General features: G+C 44.4%; 1 protein-coding gene across 2 annotated transcripts in view; it reads right to left on the reverse strand.

Annotated features, from left to right (window-relative positions):
• Window positions 1-765: 765 nt before the first annotated feature.
• Window positions 766-23,951, reverse strand: part of GOSR1 (golgi SNAP receptor complex member 1) — a 76,680-nt gene continuing 53,494 nt past the window's right edge. For both annotated transcript variants that reach the window (XM_066599540.1, XM_066599539.1), the window contains exons 7-9: window positions 23,380-23,409; window positions 14,040-14,122; window positions 766-4,500 (exon numbers count right to left, since the gene is read on the reverse strand). In XM_066599540.1, the coding sequence (XP_066455637.1) occupies window positions 4,376-4,500; window positions 14,040-14,122; window positions 23,380-23,409 (238 nt within the window). In that variant the 3' untranslated portion in view covers window positions 766-4,375. The remainder of the gene's footprint in view (window positions 4,501-14,039; window positions 14,123-23,379; window positions 23,410-23,951) is intronic.

Here is a 23,951-nt window from a genome sequence, read left to right on the forward strand (position 1 = left end):
CTGGAGTAATATGGAAGCAATGTGTTACTATTACCAATTTTTGGTGAACTTTATCATAAATGAGCCTAATGGAGATGTGATTTTTAGTTTGGCTACTAAGGACATATATATGTTGATCTCAAATCCTCATTAGTTGCGCCAAATTAAATAACACATAGATGGTTTGTGCAAAAGCTCAATTATCACTCAAACGATTAAATAAGTTGTCCAGTCTAAACATGGCCCATTTAAGATAAGAAAAGGAATGCTTTTTTTTTTTTCTTTTCCGGACACAGCGCCATACCTGTTAATCAGTTGTGTATGGTATTGCAGGTCAACATAAATTTAAATTTATGGGGTTGGGTCAGAGCTGAAAAACACAACATATAGCCCAAGGACATGGGAGGAGGAAAAAAAATAGATCCTTTTATCGAATAGTGGACAACCCCTTTAAAAGGGAGTCTGTCAGCTTGAAAATACTGTGCAAACTGTAGACGTCATGTTGTAGAGCAGGAGCGGAGCAAACCGATATATAGTTTTATGGGGAAAGAGTCAGTAAAACATGTATTTTACTAATTTAAACCTCTGCACCTTCTGAGGTGAACAGTCCAATGGGCGGCGCTATCAGTGATTGACAAGAACCTGTGCACATACAGGGGTAGCTGTCAATCACTGATAGCTCCGCCCATTGGACTGTTCAGCTCAGAATGTGTAGAGCTTTAAATGAATAAGACATAAGTTAAACTGACTCTTTCCCCCATAAAACTATATAACAATCTGCTCAGCTCCTCCTGCTCTATGACATCATGCCTGCAGTTTGGATGGTAAATTTGAACTGACAATCCCTTTAAATACAGGGAGGGGCACATTATTTTTAATCTTCTGGAGTGTCAAATCTACTTTGTATTAGGTTTTATAGATTTTGGCACTGGAACCTCTGCAGGTTGCTAAAATGAAGGGTTTTCTGCAGCAAGTCTTCAAACAGGTATACATCACATGCAAGAAGAAAAAGAAAAAAAATTCCTTTAAAACTGCCCCCCTGTACCACAATCATCTCCGTGTGTCTCTAGGAATGGCCAGTCCTCTCTGCAGAACTAATTAGTTATATGTGCTTAGTATCTGGGTACAATGAGCCAGTGAACACTCTGCTAGTAGAGTACCGAATCTGCTGGAGTAAACTTAGCCTCTATGTATAAAGCTTGACAATCAATAATCTAAACTTAAGGGGAAAAATATAATTTATTACTGTGTTTTATGCAACTTTCATATAAGTAGTTGCGCTCTTTAGGCATCCTGGAGGCACGGGGACAGATACATTAAATTACCTCTTTGTCTAGGCTTGAACAGATACAGAACATTCCTTCTTACAGGCAGCACATCATATAGCAATGTAGGTTTGCTTCTGTGCTTTCAGCTAGTCTTGGAGTTAGTCTTTCAATGATACATGTAGATCTATTTCTCTCCATGCAGATCTTCACAAATTAAAACAAACGTGGTCTGAATCTAATCCCTCAACCTAATGCCAATTTATTAAAGGACAGTAACATGAAAGCGCTATATTAATGACCAAATACTTGGAACTCCTGTAGTTTTACTAAACGGACCTTACATCACCATAAGGCTCTGTAGTGGCAAGTGAAATATTGGCCCGAGTTTCTAAGCCCGATATCACGCTCACCCGTGTGAATGTAGCCTTAAAACGACACTCCAGTTTTAGGACGGTTCTGTCCCAGGACTGGAGGCTGAAGGGGTATCTTAACGATACTTTATCTTCTTGTCCTGCCCGTCTTCCACTGGACCGTGCTTTGTTTTCGAGTGGCCATCATGTAATAGACCCTGTGAAGTGTTCAGCGCCGATCATAAGAGCAACTACAGTGATCTGGTAGTCCCAACACGACCAGTGCACTACAGATGCTCTGGTCATCTACAGATAGCTTGGCCACCTGAAAAATGGAACCGGTGGAGCGAAAGGCCAGGAGGAGAAGATACAATATTGACAGGATACCCTCCAGTCAGAGATCTGTCCCGAAACTGGAGGGTAAATTTAATATGAACACTAAAATGTAGCATCTGAAATACCCTAAACTTGTCTACAAGAGAAACACATAAATAGCTCTGTAATACACTTTAATTTTGGAATAGCATCCATTAAGGGACACCTATGCAGCATTATAGAATACCCAGGTTTGTCTTTTTTTTCCCCTTAACTTTTCCCCCCAAAAAAAATATATCCCAGAGGGAAGAAATCTGCCCTCTAGTCCAGCCGTTCCTTTGCTGGAATATATGCATGTTTTGGGCAAAAAGAAAAAAAATACATAAAAAACAGACACATGACTTTGTGCAAATGCTCTTAAAAGAGGTTACTCCACCAAAATCATTTCTAACCTATCCACAGTATAGGTAATAAAGGACTGATTGCTGGTGGTACAACCAACCACTGGGACCTCCAGGGATCACGAGAAAGGATCAATGGAGCAGCAGTGTAATGAGTGACCACTGCTACATTCACAGTCTATGGAGAGGGCCGTGCGGTATGCTTGGCCATCTCCATCAGCCCCATAAATGTGAATGGAGTGATGGTCCCACATGCATACCGCTGCTCTATTCACAATCTTATGGTGTGCTGTTTCTGTGATCCCTGGGCGACCCAGTAGTCGAACCCACAGTGATCATATGCTTACAGGGGTTTTGTAACTTTTGATATCCTCTGGATAGGTCATCAATAGCAGATCGGTGGAGATCTGTCCACTCCCATTGATACCAACGGGAGTTAAGCCATCTATTTCACTTCCGACCTTGACCACTGACCTGGACATCCAACCCCGTGTGTCAGGGTGGGAAGTATAACTGAAATCAATAGGTGCAAAGCTGTCTATCGGAGTGAAGCCGCCTATTACACTTCCAGCCTTGTGGACATCTGGCCCCGCTGCACTGGCAGTGTATCGGAGGATCCGCTGATCGATGGAGATTTTGAATGACGGATCCCTGACGATCTGCTATTGATGACCTAACCTGACAATAGGTCATCAATAGTAAAAAGTGCCAAAACCCCTTTAACATTTATCCTGTGCATAGGCGGTAAATTATTTGGGGTGGTAAATTATAACATCCTTAATAAGCACCGGTGATCCAACAGTAGAGCAACTAATAAATCGGGTTCACTGTTGCTTCCCTACACCCTTTCAGAATACACTGTTTTACAGCAATTTGAGTCGGAAGCGCCAAAGAGAAAAAATAACCTGCATTTGGCTGACAGATTAACAAGGCAATTAGAAGGAAATTGTATTTCCCATTTCCTATTACGCACTAGTATTGCAATGGCCGTAAAGTAAAAATGTAATGTTACCAGTTTTCCACCAAGATGATTATTAACATACATTTTTAATTAAAATGGGTATAGTTACTGTACATTTTTACTTCTGTAATGTCTGGTCAAACACGGACTGTATGGTTACAGTATAAATAACCGATATCTACTATCTCCTGGAAAAAAAAAATCACTAAAAGGAGAACTAAGCCAAAACAATGGCGTCGACACCATTACACTGTGCCTCCTCTGTCACCACAAATACATATAGATGATGTTCCCACAAATGACGTAATCTGTGATGTGTGGATATTGGAGACTGCCATGTTTGCTCTGCATGCTTTGGTAAGAGTTTTAGCAGTCCTTAGTAAATTGGTTATATACAGGTCTGGTATAATTGGAGATATCCCCATACACCTCAATAAGATTTGCGCTAGTAATATTAGTCATGAGGCTACCTACAGAACCTTACCGGTCTGCCTGCCATACAGTACATTATAAGAGATGTGTCCCTAGTTTAAATGGCAAATTTAGACGCCATAAGGACTAAGACTACATGGTGACTTCGGCTGCAACCAAAGATCGCAGTAACCTTATGATATGGCGATCTCATAAATGTCAATGCAGGTCGCTGTGCAACTAGCAAGTAACTGTGAATGCAACCACAGATGGCGAACAATCCAACTGTGACTTGCATTGACTTTATCGAGATTACTAGATTGGAGGATTGCACTGCGATCTTTGGTCACGTGACCCCAAAGCCACTGTGTATTCCTAAGCTTTACATCGGATTAGTGGTCCTTCAGGGTACGATTTCAACCATTTCCTATCACAGACAACAATGAGCCTCTTACAAATTGCAAAATTCGATACGTACGTAGAAGGTTAGATGACAATGACTATGTACAGCTACTGGTCTGCAGCATGGACGCTACCAGTACTATAGCCTGCCAATATAAAAGGTAAAGTATTCCTGTAATATCCCCACTCCCTTATGTACAGTTGGTGTGTGCAGAGCTGCAACTTCCATGGTTTTCTCCATCCTGACGTTGCTGCTCCTCTGGTTTGTGGCAGAGTCTGTGTCAGTTATCAATGGAAAGCATAAAGTAGCAGCAAGATAGTGCAAATGCCGATAACAGAGCCCAAGATGAGAGAATCCCGACGCTTCCGGAGGTTAATCCTCTGGATGAGACTGTTCACTGCAGGGAAACGATCTGTGGAGCGGGGTTAAGGACAGCAACTAGAAACAGGCATCAGGCATTAGACATGAATGGTTCTAAGACATAAGTTGTCCACACTGGTTTCCATAATACTTACTGTACATGCACTCATCAAAGACACTAAGGTCCTAACAGCTGGACGTCTCTTTGATGCACTGGTACATATAGTATCACCGTACATTAAATTGTCATGACAGTCAGCACTTCCAACAAATAAAACAAATGTGAAGGTGCTATAGCTGCGACAATACAGTAACAAAAACATGCTTCAATACTCTTACACATTTAATATCTGAATAAAATTGCACAACTGTTGTTTATACCAAGCGCATAAAAATGTAATTTTGATCAAAGCATGTGGGCCCATCTCAGGGGCTTACCTAAAGGCTCAGCGGCCCGGGTGCAAAAGTTCAGCTCCCCCCCGCATGTGACAGCAGCAGCACAGGCAGACACAGCAGCTTCCGTTCAGCAGGTGGCAGGGGCAGCACATGATCACATGATCACTGCCGGCCCATGTGACTGCCTCCCTCCTCCACCCTCCTGCTCTTCCCTGCTTCCTCTCAGGCTGGCCGTTCTGCCTACTTGTGATTGGAGCCTTGCTGCAGACAGAATGGCCAGCCACTAATGCGCTGAATGTGCATATGTGTATAGCGGAGGGCGACCTCGGGGGCCCCCTGAGGGCAGGGGCTGGGTCGCCACTGCGACCCCAGCAACCCCTAACGCTACACCTATGGCCCATTTGCTACATCCTTATTGGATGGGTTGGTGTACCTTCACATTTAATTTGTTGGAAGTGAGGTTGTTGCGTGTACATTGTAGAGCAGTGGCTGCCTTCACTTTTGCCGTGCACCCTATTTGCCCATCTGTCCCAAGTGCTTTAGTGAGAGTATATAGACAGGTATCCTGCTTTCACATTCATTTGAAGGCTTTTTGTCAAAAGAGAGGTATCTTTACTTAGGAATGCATCTATTAAAGTTTACCTGGACGCGGCAGATGGTCCTCAGTTTTGATCAAAATGCAAGAATCCTGCATTTTTATATGGTTGGTGGAAATAACAGTTGTGCAATTTTATTCAGAACCCCCAAATACATCTGTTTTGGTGCGGCTGATACTGTGGAGTTTGCCATCTATCCATCTGCATACAATCAAACAATCTCTGAAGACAAATACATTTTCATCCCTCATTAAGTATATGAATGAAAAAGTGCAACTTTGCTCGTGTTCTGCTTCAGTGTTGCTCATCATATCTTTCCTAATAGTGGTGACAGGGAACTAAAAGGGAAGAATAGCACAGTGGAAATACGTCGCTGGTTACTGTTCAGTACACTTTCCCATTAATAGCAAAAAAAAAAAGAGGTGTCAGCAAGACAGCTGCTGAAATATTTAGTACTTTTCCTGGATCTCCTTTCATTAACATGTTTAGGAGTAATTAAACCTATGACTCCTGACTCTCCATTGATTAGTCTGCTCACGTGCCAAGAAAAAAAACTCAAAAAACAATAAAAGCCACCGATGAGAACATTTGTGTAGTAGTAGCAAAATTTGTATATGCAATATAGCATTAAACAGTAATTACTACATACTAAATAACTGAAATGGTGGCTAACTTTTTAAACAACATGTGCTTATATGATAGCCAATGTGATAACTAGAAAAAAACTATTCTTTAATCTATAAAGGCGATTTTGTGCTGAAAAATCCTTAAAGTGCTGTCCACTAAGGATTTCACCTCCTCCTAAGTTGCTGCCAGCTGTGAAGTGTATCCCTGTAGCCAGCTGAACAGGAAGTGGAGGAAGTGGGGACAAGTCATCCTGTTCGCTACAGTCTAATGAGAGCAGTGGGGAATAAGAGACACTTGCAATTAGATGTTCTGCTGTTGCTAATAGTGAGTTATTAGATACTATTTATTCACATCTCCACTGCTCACTACAGCTATACTTGGTCCTCCCTGATAGAGAGCAGAGTCTGCAGTTCTCTGTGCATAGCCTATGGAAAACAGCATAACAAGAAAGGCTCCACCAGTTCTAAGAGACCAGAGAATTACAGATATAGGATGTAAAGGGGGAAAATGGGAAAAAAAATAGAGGATAGAAGTCATATAATGGCCAGAAATAGTGTTATTTATATGGTGCATATATATGGCAGCTTAGTTTTAAAGTCATCTTAAAAGGGGTTTTCCAGGCAGCGCCCATTGTCAGTGCCGGGAAAACCGGTTTGGAGCGGAAGCCACTGCTCTGACCTCTGTGTAGTGGCCAGCGCTTGAAATTGCAGCGGGCGCTGCCAGGATAACTCCTTTTAAAATCAAGAACTGTACACTCAATATTTGTTGCCTCAGCATCGCTATCATTGCAGTCTGAGTCTGCGGATATACCTGTAAGCTTTGACATCTAGGCACTGAATTTTCTTTTTAAATCTATTTTCACATTCTCTATTGGATTTGGACTTGGCTAGTCCAGGATATGACGATTGTTATTTTACACCACTGCAGTCTAGATCTGGCTTTATGTTTGGGAGATATTTTGTTGAAAAATATACGTCAGTTCTCTTGCAGACCGCAGCATATTTTTGCTGTATTCTGTTTACCTTCTACTTGCAAGCTTTAAAGAGTACCTGCACTTTGTCTGCAGTGTTCAGCACCTCCTGACGACTAAAGATGGCGTTATATGAGGGGAGGGGGGGAGTGCAGGCACTAGAGATGAGCGAGCATACTCGCTAAGGGAAATTACTCGACGGAGCATTGCCCTTAGCGAGTACCTGCCCGCTCGTAAGAAAAAGTTCGGCTGCTGGCGGGGGAGGAACGGAGGGGAGATCTCTCTCTCCCTCTTTTCCCCCCTGCTTACTGCCGCAACTCACCTGTCACCTGCGCCAGCAGCCAAACCTTTTCTTCCGAGCGGGCAGGTACTCACTAAGGACAATGCTCGATCGAGTAATTGTCCTTAGCAAGTATGCTCGCTCATCTCTAGCAGGCACTCCTTAAAGTGCAACTGTCATAAGACAAATGCTCCTACCATTTTTTTACCTTTAGTCTAAGCCTTCCTTACAATATTTTTCATCATAACATGCACAGATATTTAGTACGATGCACACAATTTACCTTAGTGAAAATTGACATTGTTGGAAATATCTCTCTTTTGCACAGAAATTATTATTGAACCACTTCCCTACCAATTACTTATCACAGCTAATCCTAGTAACATGCCACAATATTATAAGATAGAAAGACTCTTAAAACCTTCCTGCCTTAAGGCATATATGTACGCCCTGGGTGAGAAGGTGTTCCTGCGAATGGGCATGCACTTACCTTGTATGGATGGTGAGAGCTCAGAGGTTGAACCCATGGCATCCGCAGCAGGAGCTGCGGTGACTGACAGCCAACCTCACGCTGCAACAGCTGGGATCAGTGAGAACACCAATCCCCGCTAACAAACCCCACAGACCCAATGTCCACAAGCAAAATGGATTTAAGAAATCCGTGCGGGTGTTCCGCACGCGTGATCCGCACCCATAGGGAATCATTAGACACCCGCTGGTAATTAAATATCTGCAGATGTCATTTTTCCCTGGCGCACGGATTGCACGTGTGGGAAACCACCCACTGCATGCTCCATTTTCTGTGGGTTTTCCGCACGGACAGCCCCTGCGGCTTCTATTGAAGCTTTTGGAGGCCGTCAGGTCCCGCGGCACACCTACAGCTGTCAATGCATCCGTGGGACCGCGGGAGTTTAAAAGGAATGTGCACGGCGCATGTGCACGGCATGCTGCCGCCGCCCCCCGAGCACATCTGCCGGGCCAAGGAAAGAAAATCCGGCAGCAACGGAGGGGAGAACCGCAGCATCAGGAGAGGTGAGCATAATCGATTTTGAGGCCTCATGTCTGCGGGAAAAGAGGGACCCACTGCAGGATTCTGCATGGAGAATCCGTGTGGGCCCAAATTTCCCTGTGGACACGAGGCCTTACATGGCACGATCAATGTTGATTATGGCATGTAAATAGTTCACAGAGGGATGGCTCTCCCTCTGTGACGTCATCAGCCCTCTGTCATATAATTATGAAAAGCCTGATGGGTTGCCATGGCAACTAGGCACTAGTCAATGGCGTCTGGGTCTGCCATGGCTTGTGATCGCTATGATAAGTACTGCAGTGTACTATCAGAGCGATCACAGCGTTGCAAATTCAAGTCCCTTACAAAGACATAGAAAGAAATAAAATACTTTCTTGCACACTTTCTCTTGTTTAAAAGAAAGAAAAAAAAAGTTAAACATACACACTTACTATCATGACATCTGTAAAATCCTGTACAATAAATTGAAAAAACACAGCAAATGCCATGAAAGAGAAAAAAAAAAAAAACAAGCTACAAGGGAGCAAAAATGCTCATTTCCCCTCTCCACCAAAAAAACGCAATAAAAGCAATAAAAAAAGCCATACGTTCTCCAAATGGTGCCAATAAGAACTACATCTTGCTCTAAAAATACAAGCCCTTGCAGGGCCATATTGAAAAAAAATAAAGTTACGGCTTTTGAAAAGTAGAAATGAAAATCCACCAAAAATAGTCACGTCCTTAGGTCCAGAATAGGCCGTGTCACTAAGGAGTTAATGATGATCACTATCCCTGACTACAGTTTACTCTTTAATAATTGTTATGCATATGGTAATATCTGTAAAATTCTATAGAACCAAAAAGAGAAAAGTGCAATATACTAGAGATGTACAGCAAATGTCTGAAAGGCCAATTTGAAGTGTGAAAATACAAAATGTACATTACTGTCAGAACAGCATATATAAAAGTTATATAGTTATGCTATAGTTGTGGTCAAAAAGATTTCGGCTGACAATGCAATTTGTGAAACTGCTTACTAACACTCTGAATGGAAAACGGCTCCCTGAAGGCTTATTTTCCACCAACCATATGTGAGGGATTGAGAGTGCAAGAGAAAGACTGAAAAGTCATTTCATAGAAGCAGTGCAATCTCTGAACTACCTCGAGTCACAATGTTCCAAAACAAGGCATTCATTGCCGGAGTTACTGCTGCTGATGGCTACTGAAACCAAACTACAGAGCAACTGTTGGAGCGTGGCAACACGTGTTTGATGTAAAGTGTGCTGGTTTTAGGTCTGTGTCACTTAAAATCATGTGAAATCTCTGCTTATTTTTATTTAGATTTGTGTTTTATATCAAGTCACAGTGGGTTTATAGCTTATACATTGTAGCTAGATTTGTCTTTCCTAGAGTTTTGGAAGATTATCCTGTTATACCCCGTTTCCCTGAAAATAAGAACATAGCATGATTTTCCAGAATTTTTGAGGATGCAAAATGATTTTTCAGGCTTTTTGAGAATGCTTGAAATATAAGCCCTACTCCAAAATTAAAGGGGTTGTCTCGCGGCAGCAAGTGGGGTTCAGCACTTCTGTATGGCCATATTAATGCACTTTGTAATATACATCGTGCATTAAATATGAGCCATACAGAAGTTATTCACTTACCTGCTCTGTTGCTAGCGTCCCCGTCGCTATGGATCCGTCTAAATTCGCTGTCTTCTGGCGTTTTTAGACGCGCTTGCGCAGTCCGGTCTTTTGCCTGGTGAATGGGGCCGCTCGTGCTGGAGAGCTGGTCCCGCGTCATCGTAGCTCTGCCCCGTCACGTGTGCCGATTCCAGCCAATCAGGAGGCTGGAATCGGCAATGGAGCGCACAGAGCCCACGGTGCACCATGGGAGAAGACCCGCGGTGCATCGTGGGTGAAGATCCCGGCGGCCATCTTGGAGAAGGAAGAAAGAAGTCGTTGCACAGCAGGGATTCGGGTAAGTAATATATATATATTTTTTTTTAACCCATCCCTTGGGTTTGTCTCGCGCTGAACGGGGGGCCTATTGAAAAAAACAAACAACCGTTTCGGCGCAAGACAACCCCTTTAAGCCCTGCTAACAGTTAATTAAAAAAGTCAATTTAAATAGTGTCCAGGCAGCTATACATGTAAAAAAGTTAAGCCTTTTTGAAAACAAATTAATATAAGACAGTGTCTTATTTTCGGGGAAAACGGGGTATTAAAAGTACCGCATATACTTGAGTACAAGCAGAGATTTTCAGCACAAAAAATGTGTTGAAGAAGCCCTCCGCGGCTTATAATCGAGGTAAAAAAAAAAAAGCAATACCCACTTCTCAGCCAGCGTCTGTGTCCCCGGAGGTGCGGCAAGCTACTTCAGACTTCTCCCCGCCGTCATCTCCCTGGCTTGGTTTTCAATTCCCCCGCCGTCAGCTCTGTTTAACTAAGCGCTGTGATTGAATCGAGCGCCAGCCAATCACAGCCGGCGCTCGATCATTCACAGCCATTCAGTGAATGACATCACTGCATGGCTGTGATTGGTTTATCAAGCGCCGACTGTGATTGGCTGGCACTCGATCCAATCACAGCGCTTAGTTACACAGTGCTGATGGCGGGGGAATTGAAAACCGAGCCAGGAAGATGACAGCGGGGAGAAGTCTGAACCAGCTTGCCGCACAGCCAGGAAGAGCATCGCACCGGGGACACAGACGCCGGCTGAGAGGTGGGTCTTGCGTTTTTTTTTTACTTAGTATATACTCGAGTATAGCTAGACTTATACTCGAGTCAATACGTTTTACCAGTTTTTTGTGGTAAAACTTATTGACTCGGCTTATACTCGAGTATATACGGTACATATATTGTTACATTTAAAAAAAAAAAAAAAAAAAAAAAAAACTGACTTTGGTATTGTGTTCGATCTCTAGTGGCCTGCATAGGTGATTAATTAAGGGCAGGGTTACCTAATTAAGGTCTGATAAATTGCACTTGCTGAACTTGCTGAGTCCTTTCCAAACAGAGGATTCATTGCAGGAGTTACCATTTCAACAAAACAACAGAGTGACCGCTGGAGTGCGGCGACATGTGCTTGATGTAAAGTGTGGATGTTTTTAAGTGTGTGTAACTTAAAAGTCGGGGGACTTTAAAAGTGAGTCACATATCCATGTACTGCTATTTTTCCCTTAATTTTTACTTAATTACTTAATTTTTATCTGTACGATCCCCAATTAGAATGCGATTCATGATTGACAATGTTGTCCAGTGTACATCTTGCGCCATGTACGCAGTCGTTGAGAACAGCGATTTCAGGGTGTATATTGCTCTATGAAATGGGAGCATGTTGCACATTTGGAAGCCCAGGTTCTGGATCTAAATGTACAGCTTGCATGATGGAGATTTATTAGCAACCTGGAAAAGGTTTTCTGCTCATTGAGCAGGGACTCGCTGAGGCAGATGTGGGGCTCAATGGTAGTATGGAAGTGCAGGCAGCTAGTTGGGTGACAGTTAGAAGGAAAGGTGGAGGGAAGAGTGCCAGGGAGGCTAGTCCTGAACTGGCACACACCAACAAGTTTGAAAAGTTGGCAAATGAGGGGAGAGCTATTACAAGATTAGCAATACTCCAGCATGACATTGCCTCTGACCGCCAGGGGCATGTCTACTCTAGTACAAAGGGGAATAGGAGCGCAAGGCAGACTAGACAGGTCTTGGTAGTGGGGAACTCAATTATTAGGGGGACAGACAAGGCAATCTGAAACAATGATCGGGATCATCGGTGTGGTGTCTTCCTTGCGCTTGAATTTGACACATCACCGGGAAGGGCTGATGAGGATCCAGTAGTCATGTAACCTATTGGCACAAACTACAAAGTTAGAAGTAGGTGTAGGGTCGTAAAAAGGATTTCAGGGAACTAGGATGTAAGCTTAGGGCAAGGACCTCCAAACTAGTATTTTCTGAAAATACTATCTGTGTCACACCCAGGAGGTTGGGGATTTAAAAAAGGGTCTCAAAAGTTAGAGTAGGAAGGAGGGATTTGGGTTCTTGGAGAACTGGATTTGGAGACTTTGTTGTTGGCTACAGGTTTTATCATTGGGATGGGCTGCATCTCAATGGGGAGGGTGCAGCTATGCTGGGGGAAGAAGGTTGAAGGAGTGTTTAAAGTAGGGACTGGGGAGGGCAACCCAAGAGATAGAGCAGAAGACAGTGTAGTGATCTGAGACTTAGTAATGACAATGAGAGTGGATCAGTGAGAGGAGTTAGTAGAGTTAGAACTGTCGGGATACACTTAAAATAAAAATTACCAAAACTTTCTCAACTGTATGATGACTAATGCTAGAAGTCTGACCAATAAGGTTGACGAACTGGAAGTAATTATGTCTGAGGAAAACTATAACATAGTGGGAATAACAGACACCTGGTTGGATGAAAGCTGTGAATGGGTGGAGAACTTAAAGGGGTTGTCCCGCGATAGCAAGTGGGGTTAAGCACTTCTGTATGGCCATATTAATGCACTTTGTAATATACAAGGTACATTAAATATTAGCCATACAGACGTTATACACTTACCCCCTCCGGTGCTGGCGTCCCTGTCTCCATGGCGCTGACCAAAGCCGCCTTCTCCCTGGATTAGACGCGCTTGCACTGAAGGGGCCGCTCCGGCAAACAAATGGGAATTTTTTAGAAGCATCTTAAATACTCACTGTGAGCAGTTCATACCTTACAGGAGTAAAAGGGTTATGAGTAGGAGAAAATGAATGAAGATGTAAAGGGTGCAAAAAACAGCAAAAAGAAAGTGTTTAAACTACTAAAACAAGAAGGCAGTGAAAAAGCACTGAAAAGCTTTAAGTAAAAATAGTCAGAGAATGACTGAGCAGTGTTTCACCCAACTAATAAGCCGCTCCTAAAAGAACTTTTCCTCTATATCGTTGCTTGTGAATTGTGCCAGACATGGGTAACCGTTAAATATTTAGCTTTTACTCAAATTCCACTTTAAGGGCACCTTCAGACAACCGTATATCGTCCAGGTGCCGATATACGGTGTCCCTCTCTACAGGGGGAGGAGACTGGAAGAGCCGGGAGCAGTGCACTGAGCTCCCGCCCCCTCTCTGCCCCTCGCCACTATTTGCAACGGGAGGGGGCAGAGCTAAGTTTTGTAACTTAGCTCCGCCCCGTTCCGCCCATTCCCATTGCAAATAGTGACGAGGGGTGGGAGCTCAGTGCACTGCTCCCGGATCTTCCAGCCTCCTCCCCCGGCAGAGAGAGACGCCGTATATCGGCACCCGGCCGATATACGGTCGTATGAAGGCGCTTTAAGGCCTCCAACCCCTAGCGATATGTTTTTTTTTGCGATACGAGAGGGAGTGAAAACACATGATTATGAAACCAATGATTTGCAATGGTTTCATACTCATTTGCATCGTGTAGACTCAAGCCTCGCAGCGCTAAGAAAAACCTGCGCTACTGCCCACTGTATTCAATGGGGCTGGCGGCAGCGCTGGCCCCATTGAAAACAATGGGCAATAACGCAGGTTTCTCTTTGCGCTGTGAGGCTTCATTGCACACAACACAAATGAGTATGGTTTCATAATCATGCGTTTTCAATCAATCACTCTCGCATCGAAAAAAAAAACCTATCGCTAGGGGGTTGGAGCCCTAATGTGGTTGTTCACCTGTACAAATATGGATATATACAACTATTATCATGCTCATAAGGATACTAGCCAACGTATTCATCCGGCTTTGTATGGATTTCAACAGTCCCCTCTGCGATGTCATATTTTCTTTTGTAGCCATTGCAATGCTGCAAAGATAAAGAAAGCATTTTATCTGGCGAAATAATTATTCATTTAGCACGAAAGGAGCAATTATGTGAAAATGCTTCACTTGTCAGACAGAAAACGATTCTATAGCCTGTAACAGAATTTATCTCAAGACAGATCCAGAAGCAGTAATGTGCAAGGTTGTATCTTCTAGCAGACATCGATGGCCAAGTGTACAATATTACAAAAGATCATAAAGGGTTGTCCAGTTTAGAAAACCAAATCATTATTGAAGGAATCTTTCTAACAAGTAGGGATTATCTAAAAGGAGAACCCCTTCGAATAGGTAAGAAATTATTAAACTGTATTAAATTAAGTATATGGATCAGATGTATGGTTCATAATGTAATAACTATATAGTTAGGGTGAGGTATAATGTGAATTCAAGCAATGCTGCAGAAGTACTTTTTACTCCTTGGATAGACATCAACATAGTGGCCCACTTATACAGTGCTTCCCCAAAAATAAGACCTATCCCGATAATTAGCCCTACCCTGATTTTCAAGGGGTGCAATCTTCAGGCTATCTAATCCACCGCAGAGCATTGGTAGTGTTAGACTACCAATGCACTATACCTGCTCTCTCTTATTGGCCAGAGCTGTTCATGTGAGTGGCATTGGCCAATCAAAGGGCAATGCACAGTGTGCATTGGGTACATAAAAAAAATTGCTGCAGACATCTTGGACGGTCGGAAACAGAGCCTGAAACCAGTGGATGGGAGGGGAGGCAAAGAAGAACAACTACAGGTAATATAACCACCTTCCCCTTTGGTCCTGTGACAGAATTTGGTCCTAAAACCGGAAAGTTGCTCAAAGAGAAAGGATGGAGAAAAGGAGAAACTGTCAATCAGACAAAATAACAATGGCAAATGTATGGAAGTTTGGAAACAATCAAAATACTAACGACTACCTCTGTCCGTGAGTGAGTTACAGGTTACTAATATAATACAGTGAAAGGGATTGGAGTTGGTCACAGTTTCTAAACCAGCAGAGCCGTGAGCTTGCAGGACCTGTGAGGAGGTCACCATCATGTGATCAGTCACCGGGGCTCTGAGCTCCGCTCCTGATCCCATGGCGTTCACATCATCACAGGTCCTAAACCAGCAGAACCAGACAGCAGCCATGTGCTTACAGGACCTGTGATGAGGTCACAGTCATGTGATCAGTCAATGGGCCTCTGAGCTCTGCCCCCGATTACATGGCGGCAATGTCATCACAGGTCCTTCATCCCTGTCCACTGAATGAGGCATTTCCTATGGTCAGTCACCGGGGCTCCACATGTCTGCTGTCCAGCTCTGCTTGTTTAGCACCTGTGATGACGTCACCTACATGTGATCAGGAGCGAAGCTCAGAGCCCCGGTGACATCACATGATGGTGACATCATCACAAGACGGTGACATCATCACAGGTCCTGTAAGCACACAGCTGCATTCCGGCTCTGCTGATTTAAGACCTGTGATGACGTGACCGTCATGTGATCAGGAGTGAAGCTCAGAGCCCCTGTGACATCATCACATGACTGTGACATCATCACAGGTCCTATATGCACACAGCTGCAGTCCGGCTCTGCTGATTTAGGACGTGTGATGACGTGACTGTCATGTGATCAGGAGCAAAGCTCAGAGCCACGGTGACCTCATCACAGGTCCTGTAAGCACACGGCTGCTGTCCGGCTCTGCTGGTTTAGCAACTGTGACCAACTCCAATCCCTTTCACTATATTAAATTAGTAAGTGGCGCATTGCGCCACCAGAAACATTGGTGCTATAATTTCCTAATAATTACTAGTATGTTACCATATAGAACAAATGAGGATTTGAATAAACTACTGTACGTAGTGTATATATTTAATTTATCCTGATTACAGCACAAGAACTGCTTAATCACCACTACAGAAAATATTTAGGGCTGCATTTAGCTTAAACCCATGCCAGGACAAGTTGCTACGGGCGATATCTGCAGCCAAGTTCTTCCACATAATAAATGACCTAAATCAAATGTGTTCTTGACTTCCACTGGCCAGCAGTTATTCTCCCAGCTAATCTCTGCAGTGTCCCTGGACTCATTACAGCAGTTATCATTGTAGCTGAACAGGTCTGCCCAGCTTGGATCCAGAGTGCTGCTGGCTTACGTAAAGAGCACCCCAGGGACACAATTATAAAACCTCATTAGGAATATATCCTGGGAGGGAGTGCTTTTAACATCTGAAAAGCAGAGCTCAATAAAGTAAGGCAGGCAAATGCTTGTAGCTTTCAAGCCCGTACATTAGGGAAGGGGATAGCTTTACTTTCTGCAAAAAAAAAGTGCAACTTCTCATCAAAAAAGGAATTACTGAAGAAAGGGATGTGCGCAGTTTGGGAACAGAGCAGCATTGGGTAGAATACCTAATAAGCAAAGCCTTACATAGTTGGAATTCCCAACCGTATGTTGTGCTGAGCAATGTGCGTACAAATTATCTCTGACCATTTAGCATCCTCATTGTCTACACATCTGGGAATCGGCAAACTTTTAAAGTGTGTTAACTCCTTAGCCCAGATCTTTTTTTTACATCTCTTTTCTTTAAGAGCTGCTAATGATCAATTATATGATGTGATATGAGTGAGATGATTTGTAGTATATAAAATTAAAGTCTCTTTGCTGACCAATGACTTTGGCAAATGTGCATTCGGGAAGGCTACTTAGCTTGAAGGGATTTCCCATAAAGAATAATTATTACCTACCCACAAGTAGATGATAAAATGATAAGATAGCTGGGGCCTCCACTAATTACTAGTACACAGGGGTCCCCTGCTCCTCCTCACCAGTATTTTTGCAGGGTTTCCATAAATCCTATAGTTTAATGGATTGGCAGTGCGCAGGAGATGTGCCAGGAAGAAGGGACGGGGGACTCAGGGTCCTGTACTAGCGGCCTAGGAGGGACGGGGGACTCAGGGTCCTGTACTAGCGGCCTAGGAGGGACGGGGGACTCAGGGTCCTGTACTAGCGGCCTAGGAGGGACGGGGGACTCAGGGTCCTGTACTAGCGGCCTAGGAGGGACGGGGGACTCAGGGTCCTGTACTAGCGGCCTAGGAGGGACGGGGGACTCAGGGTCCTGTACTAGCGGCCTAGGAGGGACGGGGGACTCAGGGTCCTGTACTAGAGGCCTAGGAGGGACGGGGGACTCAGGGTCCTGTACTAGCGGCCTAGGAGGGACGGGGGACTCAGGGTCCTGTACTAGCGGCCTAGGAGGGACGGGGGACTCAGGGTCCTGTACTAGAGGCCTAGGAGGGACGGGGGACTCAGGGTCCTGTACTAGAGGCCTAGGAGGGACGGGGGACTCAGGGTCCTGTACTAGAGGCCTAGGAGGGACGGGGGACTCAGGGTCCTGTACTAGAGGCCTAGGAGGGACGGGGGACTCAGGGTCCTGTACTAGAGGCCTAGGAGGGACGGGGGACTCAGGGTCCTGTACTAGCGGCCTAGGAGGGACGGGGGACTCAGGGTCCTGTACTAGCGGCCTAGGAGGGACGGGGGACTCAGGGTCCTGTACTAGCGGCCTAGGAGGGACGGGGGACTCAGGGTCCTGTACTAGCGGCCTAGGAGGGACGGGGGACTCAGGGTCCTGTACTAGCGGCCTAGGAGGGACGGGGGACTCAGGGTCCTGTACTAGCGGCCTAGGAGGGACGGGGGACTCAGGGTCCTGTACTAGCGGCCTAGGAGGGACGGGGGACTCAGGGTCCTGTACTAGCGGCCTAGGAAGGACGGGGGACTCAGGGTCCTGTACTAGCGGCCTAGGAAGGACGGGGGACTCAGGGTCCTGTACTAGCGGCCTAGGAGGGACGGGGGACTCAGGGTCCTGTACTAGCGGCCTAGGAGGGACTCAGGGTCCTGTACTAGCGGCCTAGGAGGGACGGGGGACTCAGGGTCCTGTACTAGCGATCGGTGGAGCACCAAGTGATATAACAATTTTGCAATTTGTGAAAAATACACTAGGTCCTCCAGCATACTAGTATTTGTTTCATCCATTTGAAGTCCGATTAAAACAAGACCGTATACACACCACAGAGTATTCTAACGCATACAAGGACTGCGAGAAAGCATTCATGGAATACACTATTTTACCAGATCTATGGATGAGATTCACCCCAATCGATCAATGGGGTTACAAAAAAAACGTTGCAAAAAAACGGACAGCCTTCAGATGCCATCCGTGTGCAGACTTTGTGTTGTCTGCTTTTCTTAACCCTTTCCAATCCAATTTGTATCCTGGTTTTCCTAGGGGGGCTTACTCTTTTTCTGCTGTTATACAACAGCACTATCTGCTGGCTAAAGCCAGTACTGCATGAGGTGACACGTTGGATAGGCTCCGACAGCAGAGAGGTTGGCAATATACAGTAAGAGAACCCCGACGGACGTCTTCCAACATCGGAGCTGTACAGCCTTAAATCATAATGTCTTTAGATGTCGAACAGTGGATTGGAAAGGGTTAAAGGATGCAAAAAAAAAATTGGGTCAGTATCAGTTTTGTTGTTTTTTTTTTGCAACTGTGAAAAGTAGATGACCTAGGGCTACCAACACACGGGTGAGCGCGATATCTGGCCAAGAAACTCAAGCCAGTATCGCGCTCGCTTGAGTACGTTTTCATGCAGATGCGAGGCGTTTTTCGGGCATAAACGTCTCGAATCACTTCTGTGAAATAGCCCCCGTCACGGCTTGCAGACGCGTTAGAGGATTGGCAAGTGTGTCCCATTGATTTAAATGGGAACCCTTGCATAGCACGTTGTGCGATGTGTTTTACTGTCCCGTTGAAAACAATGGGCAATGCGTTCCGAGGAAAGTGAAAAGATAGGGCATGCAGTGATTTTTTTCCTCCACACAGTGATGTGGGAAAGCATCGCTCACATATATGACTCCATTATAAAGAATGGGGTTCATGTTCACATGAGATCTGTGCATAAATCTCACTCACGTTTCTCAGCTCTGTGAAACCGGCCATACCAAAGTAAAAAAAAAAAAAAAAAAAGACGACACAAAGTGCATGCGGATGCAAAACGATGGAAAAAAACGTGTTTTTTTTGTTTGCAAATGCAAATACTTGTAAAGACTTAGTGAACAAAACAAGCGACGATGCATAAAAGTTACACTAAAGTCGCATGCACCAATGAAACCTACGACTGGGAATCAGAAATATCTCTGAAAGCCTACCCTTAGACTCATTCGGAAAACAAGACAAAAGTTACAAAAAAATGGAACAGACTCTAAACAGTAAAAGATATTATTTGACTTATTGGGGCAAAATTTATCAGAAACTAATATTAATTAAACATCAAAAATTGGTGATAGACGCAAAAGGAGATGCCTACTTGATGCACGGAGAAAAATCTATGCTTTAGGCCTCATGCCCACGGCTGTGACAGACTCCACCAGTGGAATATCGCAGCGGAGTCCGCCACAGGCTGGACTAGGTGGACATGGTCTTCATTCGGCCTTACAAACTATGTTACGACGCTCCCCAAAACCCTCATACTCACCCCATCAGATCCGCTGCGTGAATCCTGTCTGCCAGCCAGTGCGCATGTGCAGTACAGCGTATACGTGCCTGCAGTGGCCAATGATGCGGCTGGTGGTGGGCGGAGACAGGTATTCACACGATACTTCCACTGTGCTTACAGCCGAAGTATAGCATGATGGCCGGCTTCCACTGACTACAATGGAAGCCGGCTGTGCCTATTCCCGCAGCAAATAGAACATGCCACGGTTTCTTTCACGCTGCGGAATTCTGCAGTGTGAGCATTGAGCTATTCAGTTCATTAGAACCTATAGCTCTGGGATAAAGCTGCGGATTTCCGCCACATAAAACACGACAGAAATTCGGACGTGGGCATTAGCCCTTACAGGCTGCAGAGATGTAAATCTTTAAAGGGGTTGTCCCGCGCCGAAACGGGTTTTTTTTTTTTTTAAACCCCCCCCCCGTTCGGCGCGAGACAACCCCGATGCAGGGGTTAAAAAAACAACCCCCACAGCGCTTACCTGAATCCCGGCGGTCCGGCGTCTTCATACTCACCTGCTGAAGATGGCCGCCGGGATCCTCTGTCTCCATGGACCGCAGGGCTTCTGTGCGGTCCATTGCCGATTCCAGCCTCCTGATTGGCTGGAATCGGCACGTGACGGGGCGGAGCTACACGGAGCTACACGGAGCCCCATAGAGAAGAGGAGAAGACCCGGACTGCGCAAGCGCGGCTAATTTGGCCATCGGAGGGCGAAAATTAGTCGGCACCATGGAGACGAGGACGCCAGCAACGGAGCAGGTAAGTAAAAAACTTTTTATAACTTCTGTATGGCTCATAATTAATGCACAATGTACATTACAAAGTGCATTATTATGGCCATACAGAAGTGTATAGACCCACTTGCTGCCTCGGGACAACCCCTTTAACTGCATCCGACATAAAGCCACACAGAGATATCAAATAGAATAAATAAACTCTGTGCTTTGTATACAATGAAGTATTCCATCAACAAAGAATTGAAACTGACCCTTACTAAACGGAGGGGTCTGATGGACCTACAGAACCCCCAATGTGGAAGCCAGAGGTAGAAGGACCAGGGTACTGGGTAGATTTTCATCAGGGAATACTTTAACCCTTTCCAGTCCAATTTGTATCCTGGTTTTCCTAGGGGGCTTACTCTTTTTCTGCTGTTATACAATGGCGCTATATGCTGGCTAAAGCCAGTAGTGCATGAGGTGACACGTTGGATAGGCTCCGACAGCAAAGAGGCTGGCAATACACAGTAAGAGAACCCCCAAGGGAAGTCTACCAACATCGGAGCTGTACAGCCTTAAATCATAATGTCTTCACAGGTCAGACAGTGGATTGGAAAGGGTTAATAGCGACAGGCAACATACAGGTAGACAAACCAGGTGGACATGCAACACATTTCGGGGTACATATCCCCTTTTTCAAGCATGAAGTTTCCATTCTATGTTGATGGAATAGTATATTGCACACATAGCACGGACCTGAGGGCAGGAGTTTATTTATTATAGTCAATATCTTGCCATCTGGAACCATTTGCTTTGGATTTCAGCGCCTCCCAGACTTCCTACCCAGTTTGTGGACACTTGAGGTCTCCCAAGTGCTTCCTCCATTTGGCATAGAGGGACTATAGGTGTGGTCCAGCTGGTTCCCCCTTGGGTCCAGCTTCCCCACCAGGTGAGTCCCCACCAATATATTTCTTTTTTAACATCTACTTGCATTATTTTATACTTCCGAGTCGCTGTCTTAGTTACATAATGTTTTTTTCTTGCTACACATAGCTATTAGACTGAAGTTAATGAAAATGGGCTATTTCAACCAAAACGATTATTCCCCAGGTGAAATGTAGCAAAAACCATCTGGAAAGGAGTCGAGCCCATCTGAAATTTTCCTCTGATAACGAGATGAAAGAGTTTTCATGCAGTAACGATCTTCCTTTGATATAACGTTGTCAGAAGGATCTTTCATCCATTGTCCAGTGACATTAACATGTATGGCTAGTGTAAACGGCCGTGAATCGGAGGATGTGGCCCATCTATCCTGCTAGAAAGACTAAGGCGCCGGTCCACGGCAGTGTATTCACCGGCGGTAAACCGCCGGCCAAAGCTTTCCATAGCATTGCTATGGAAAGCGACGGCCCCTGTCCCCGATTCTCCGCAGCCAGCCTATCAGATAGGGATGACCGGCAGAGATTTGGCGGCAGCTCCTGCTCCCGAGAGGTGACCTGCCGCAGGACTTCGCAACGCCAGTGGACTGCCGGCCTACCAGGGAAGGAATATACATGAAACGGAGACCAAAGAGGTCTCCCTCGCACATATTAAACTCTAAAGTTCCTACCCAATTTTGCCTTGGCTTAGGTCTATATTCCATTGTCTGCGCAGAAGAGAGAAACTTAGGAGGGAAGCAGCGCTGGACAGCATGGAGGGTGCTGAAGAGACAACCCCACTGTATACACAGCGGGTTTCGGCTGTCCTTGACAGCCGACTACCGCCCATGACAGCCGCGAGCAGCATTCACACTGAAAACAACTGTTAACCCCGTTCAATGTTGCTGTTAATTCTGTCAGCGGCATTAAAATATCTTGATTAGATGCCCCCCTCCCCACAGTGAGATTGCCGTTTGGTTGTCAGGGCAGCCTGAGGCACATCTCGAGAGACTGCAGTATAATATATGTTTGCAAAAAAAAAAAAAAAATTTGTAGAAATGAGTAAAATAGAAAAAAAATTTAAAAAAGGTAACAAAACGAAAAACCTTTCCCTATATTTATGATAAAAAACAAAAACACCTGAAAAACATATTTGACATCACTGCGTCCATGATAAAAGATCTATTAACCCTTTCCAATTCACTGCCTGACATCTTCACACATTCCAAAGGCTGTACAGCTCAGATGTCAGAAGACATCCGGCAAGGTATACTTATTGTACATTACTGGCTGCTCTGTTGTCGGGGGCCTCTCCAGCATGTCCCATACTGCAGTACTGGCTCTAGCCAGCAGATGGCGCCATTGTATAATGGCAGAAAGAGAAAGCCCTCTAGGAAACACTGAATCCAAAATTGGATTGCAAAGGGTTAAAGTAACGCATTAATTATCCTGCACAGTGAACATGGTCAGAAAAAAAAATACACAACACCAAAATTGTGCTTTTTTTTTGGCCACCTCATCTGCAAGAAAAATGTAATATAGAGTGATCAAAAATGAATATAAACTTTAAAGTGGTACCAACAGAAACATATGGAACATCCAGCAAAAAACTAGCCTGCATACAGCCCCATCAATGGAAAGATAAAGCTATGGCTGTCAGACGATGGCGGCAGAAAATAATTTTATTATTTTCAAATTATATTTTATTTTTTGAAGTAGTACAGCGAAATAATTTTTAAAAAAGCTATAAAATGGGTCAACACCGTAATGGTACTGACCCACAGAATTAAGTTATGTCATTTTTCTCACAGCGTGCAGCTTGTACATATATAGCCGTACAGGCCCATAGTAGGACTACAGGTTTTTCCCTAATAGGCAATTACAACAAGAACGTTGCCAGATTCGGAGGACCTCGTCAGATTTTGGACTATGATGCTCCCGGGATCAGTGATCACCATTATAAAGGGCACTTCAGTACTGAAGAGGTTAACTGCATTGCTAGTGGTGGTACATGGCGTACATTTTTATCATGGGAAGGGGTTAAAGCACATTAACATAACACATCGGGATACTTTACTTACCTTATAGTTTCTTCTATAAGACGATCAGAACTGTAAAAGAAGAACAAAATAAAACAATGATTATTCAAATGACATTGATTCCTCCTGTAAATTAGGTTTTTGGATAAAAATGTATTGTGGTATAAAAAGAGGTATATCAGGTCCAAGAATGTGATGTAAACCGCGCTTTACTCTGTCCTGGAGTTTTGTTATTTTCCCGGTGATCTAATAAAGTTTTCTTGTCATTACACAACTTATAAATAAAGAATAAAGACCACTTCTTATAAAGGATTTCTGACAGAATATTGGTGATTCTTAAGCTCCACGCACACCGCCTTTTTTCCTTCCGATTTTTGGACCAAAAGGAAATAGCGCATCCATTAATTTGAATAGGTGTATGCATATGGGATGGTTTGTTTTTTTAAACGCGGATGAACAGTCCGCATTAAAAAAAAAATGTATAAAAAAAAATTTAAAAATTTGCTGCATGTCCTATCCTTGTCTCATTTTCGGACAGGAATAGCATATGTTCTCCCAGACATTACGCAAATGGGATGTCCGTATGCTGACAGATGCGAGTTACGCCCAAGAAT

The sequence above is a fragment of the Eleutherodactylus coqui genome, chromosome 4, assembly GCF_035609145.1.
Source record: "Eleutherodactylus coqui strain aEleCoq1 chromosome 4, aEleCoq1.hap1, whole genome shotgun sequence".
Classification (NCBI taxonomy): Eukaryota; Metazoa; Chordata; class Amphibia; order Anura; family Eleutherodactylidae; genus Eleutherodactylus; species Eleutherodactylus coqui.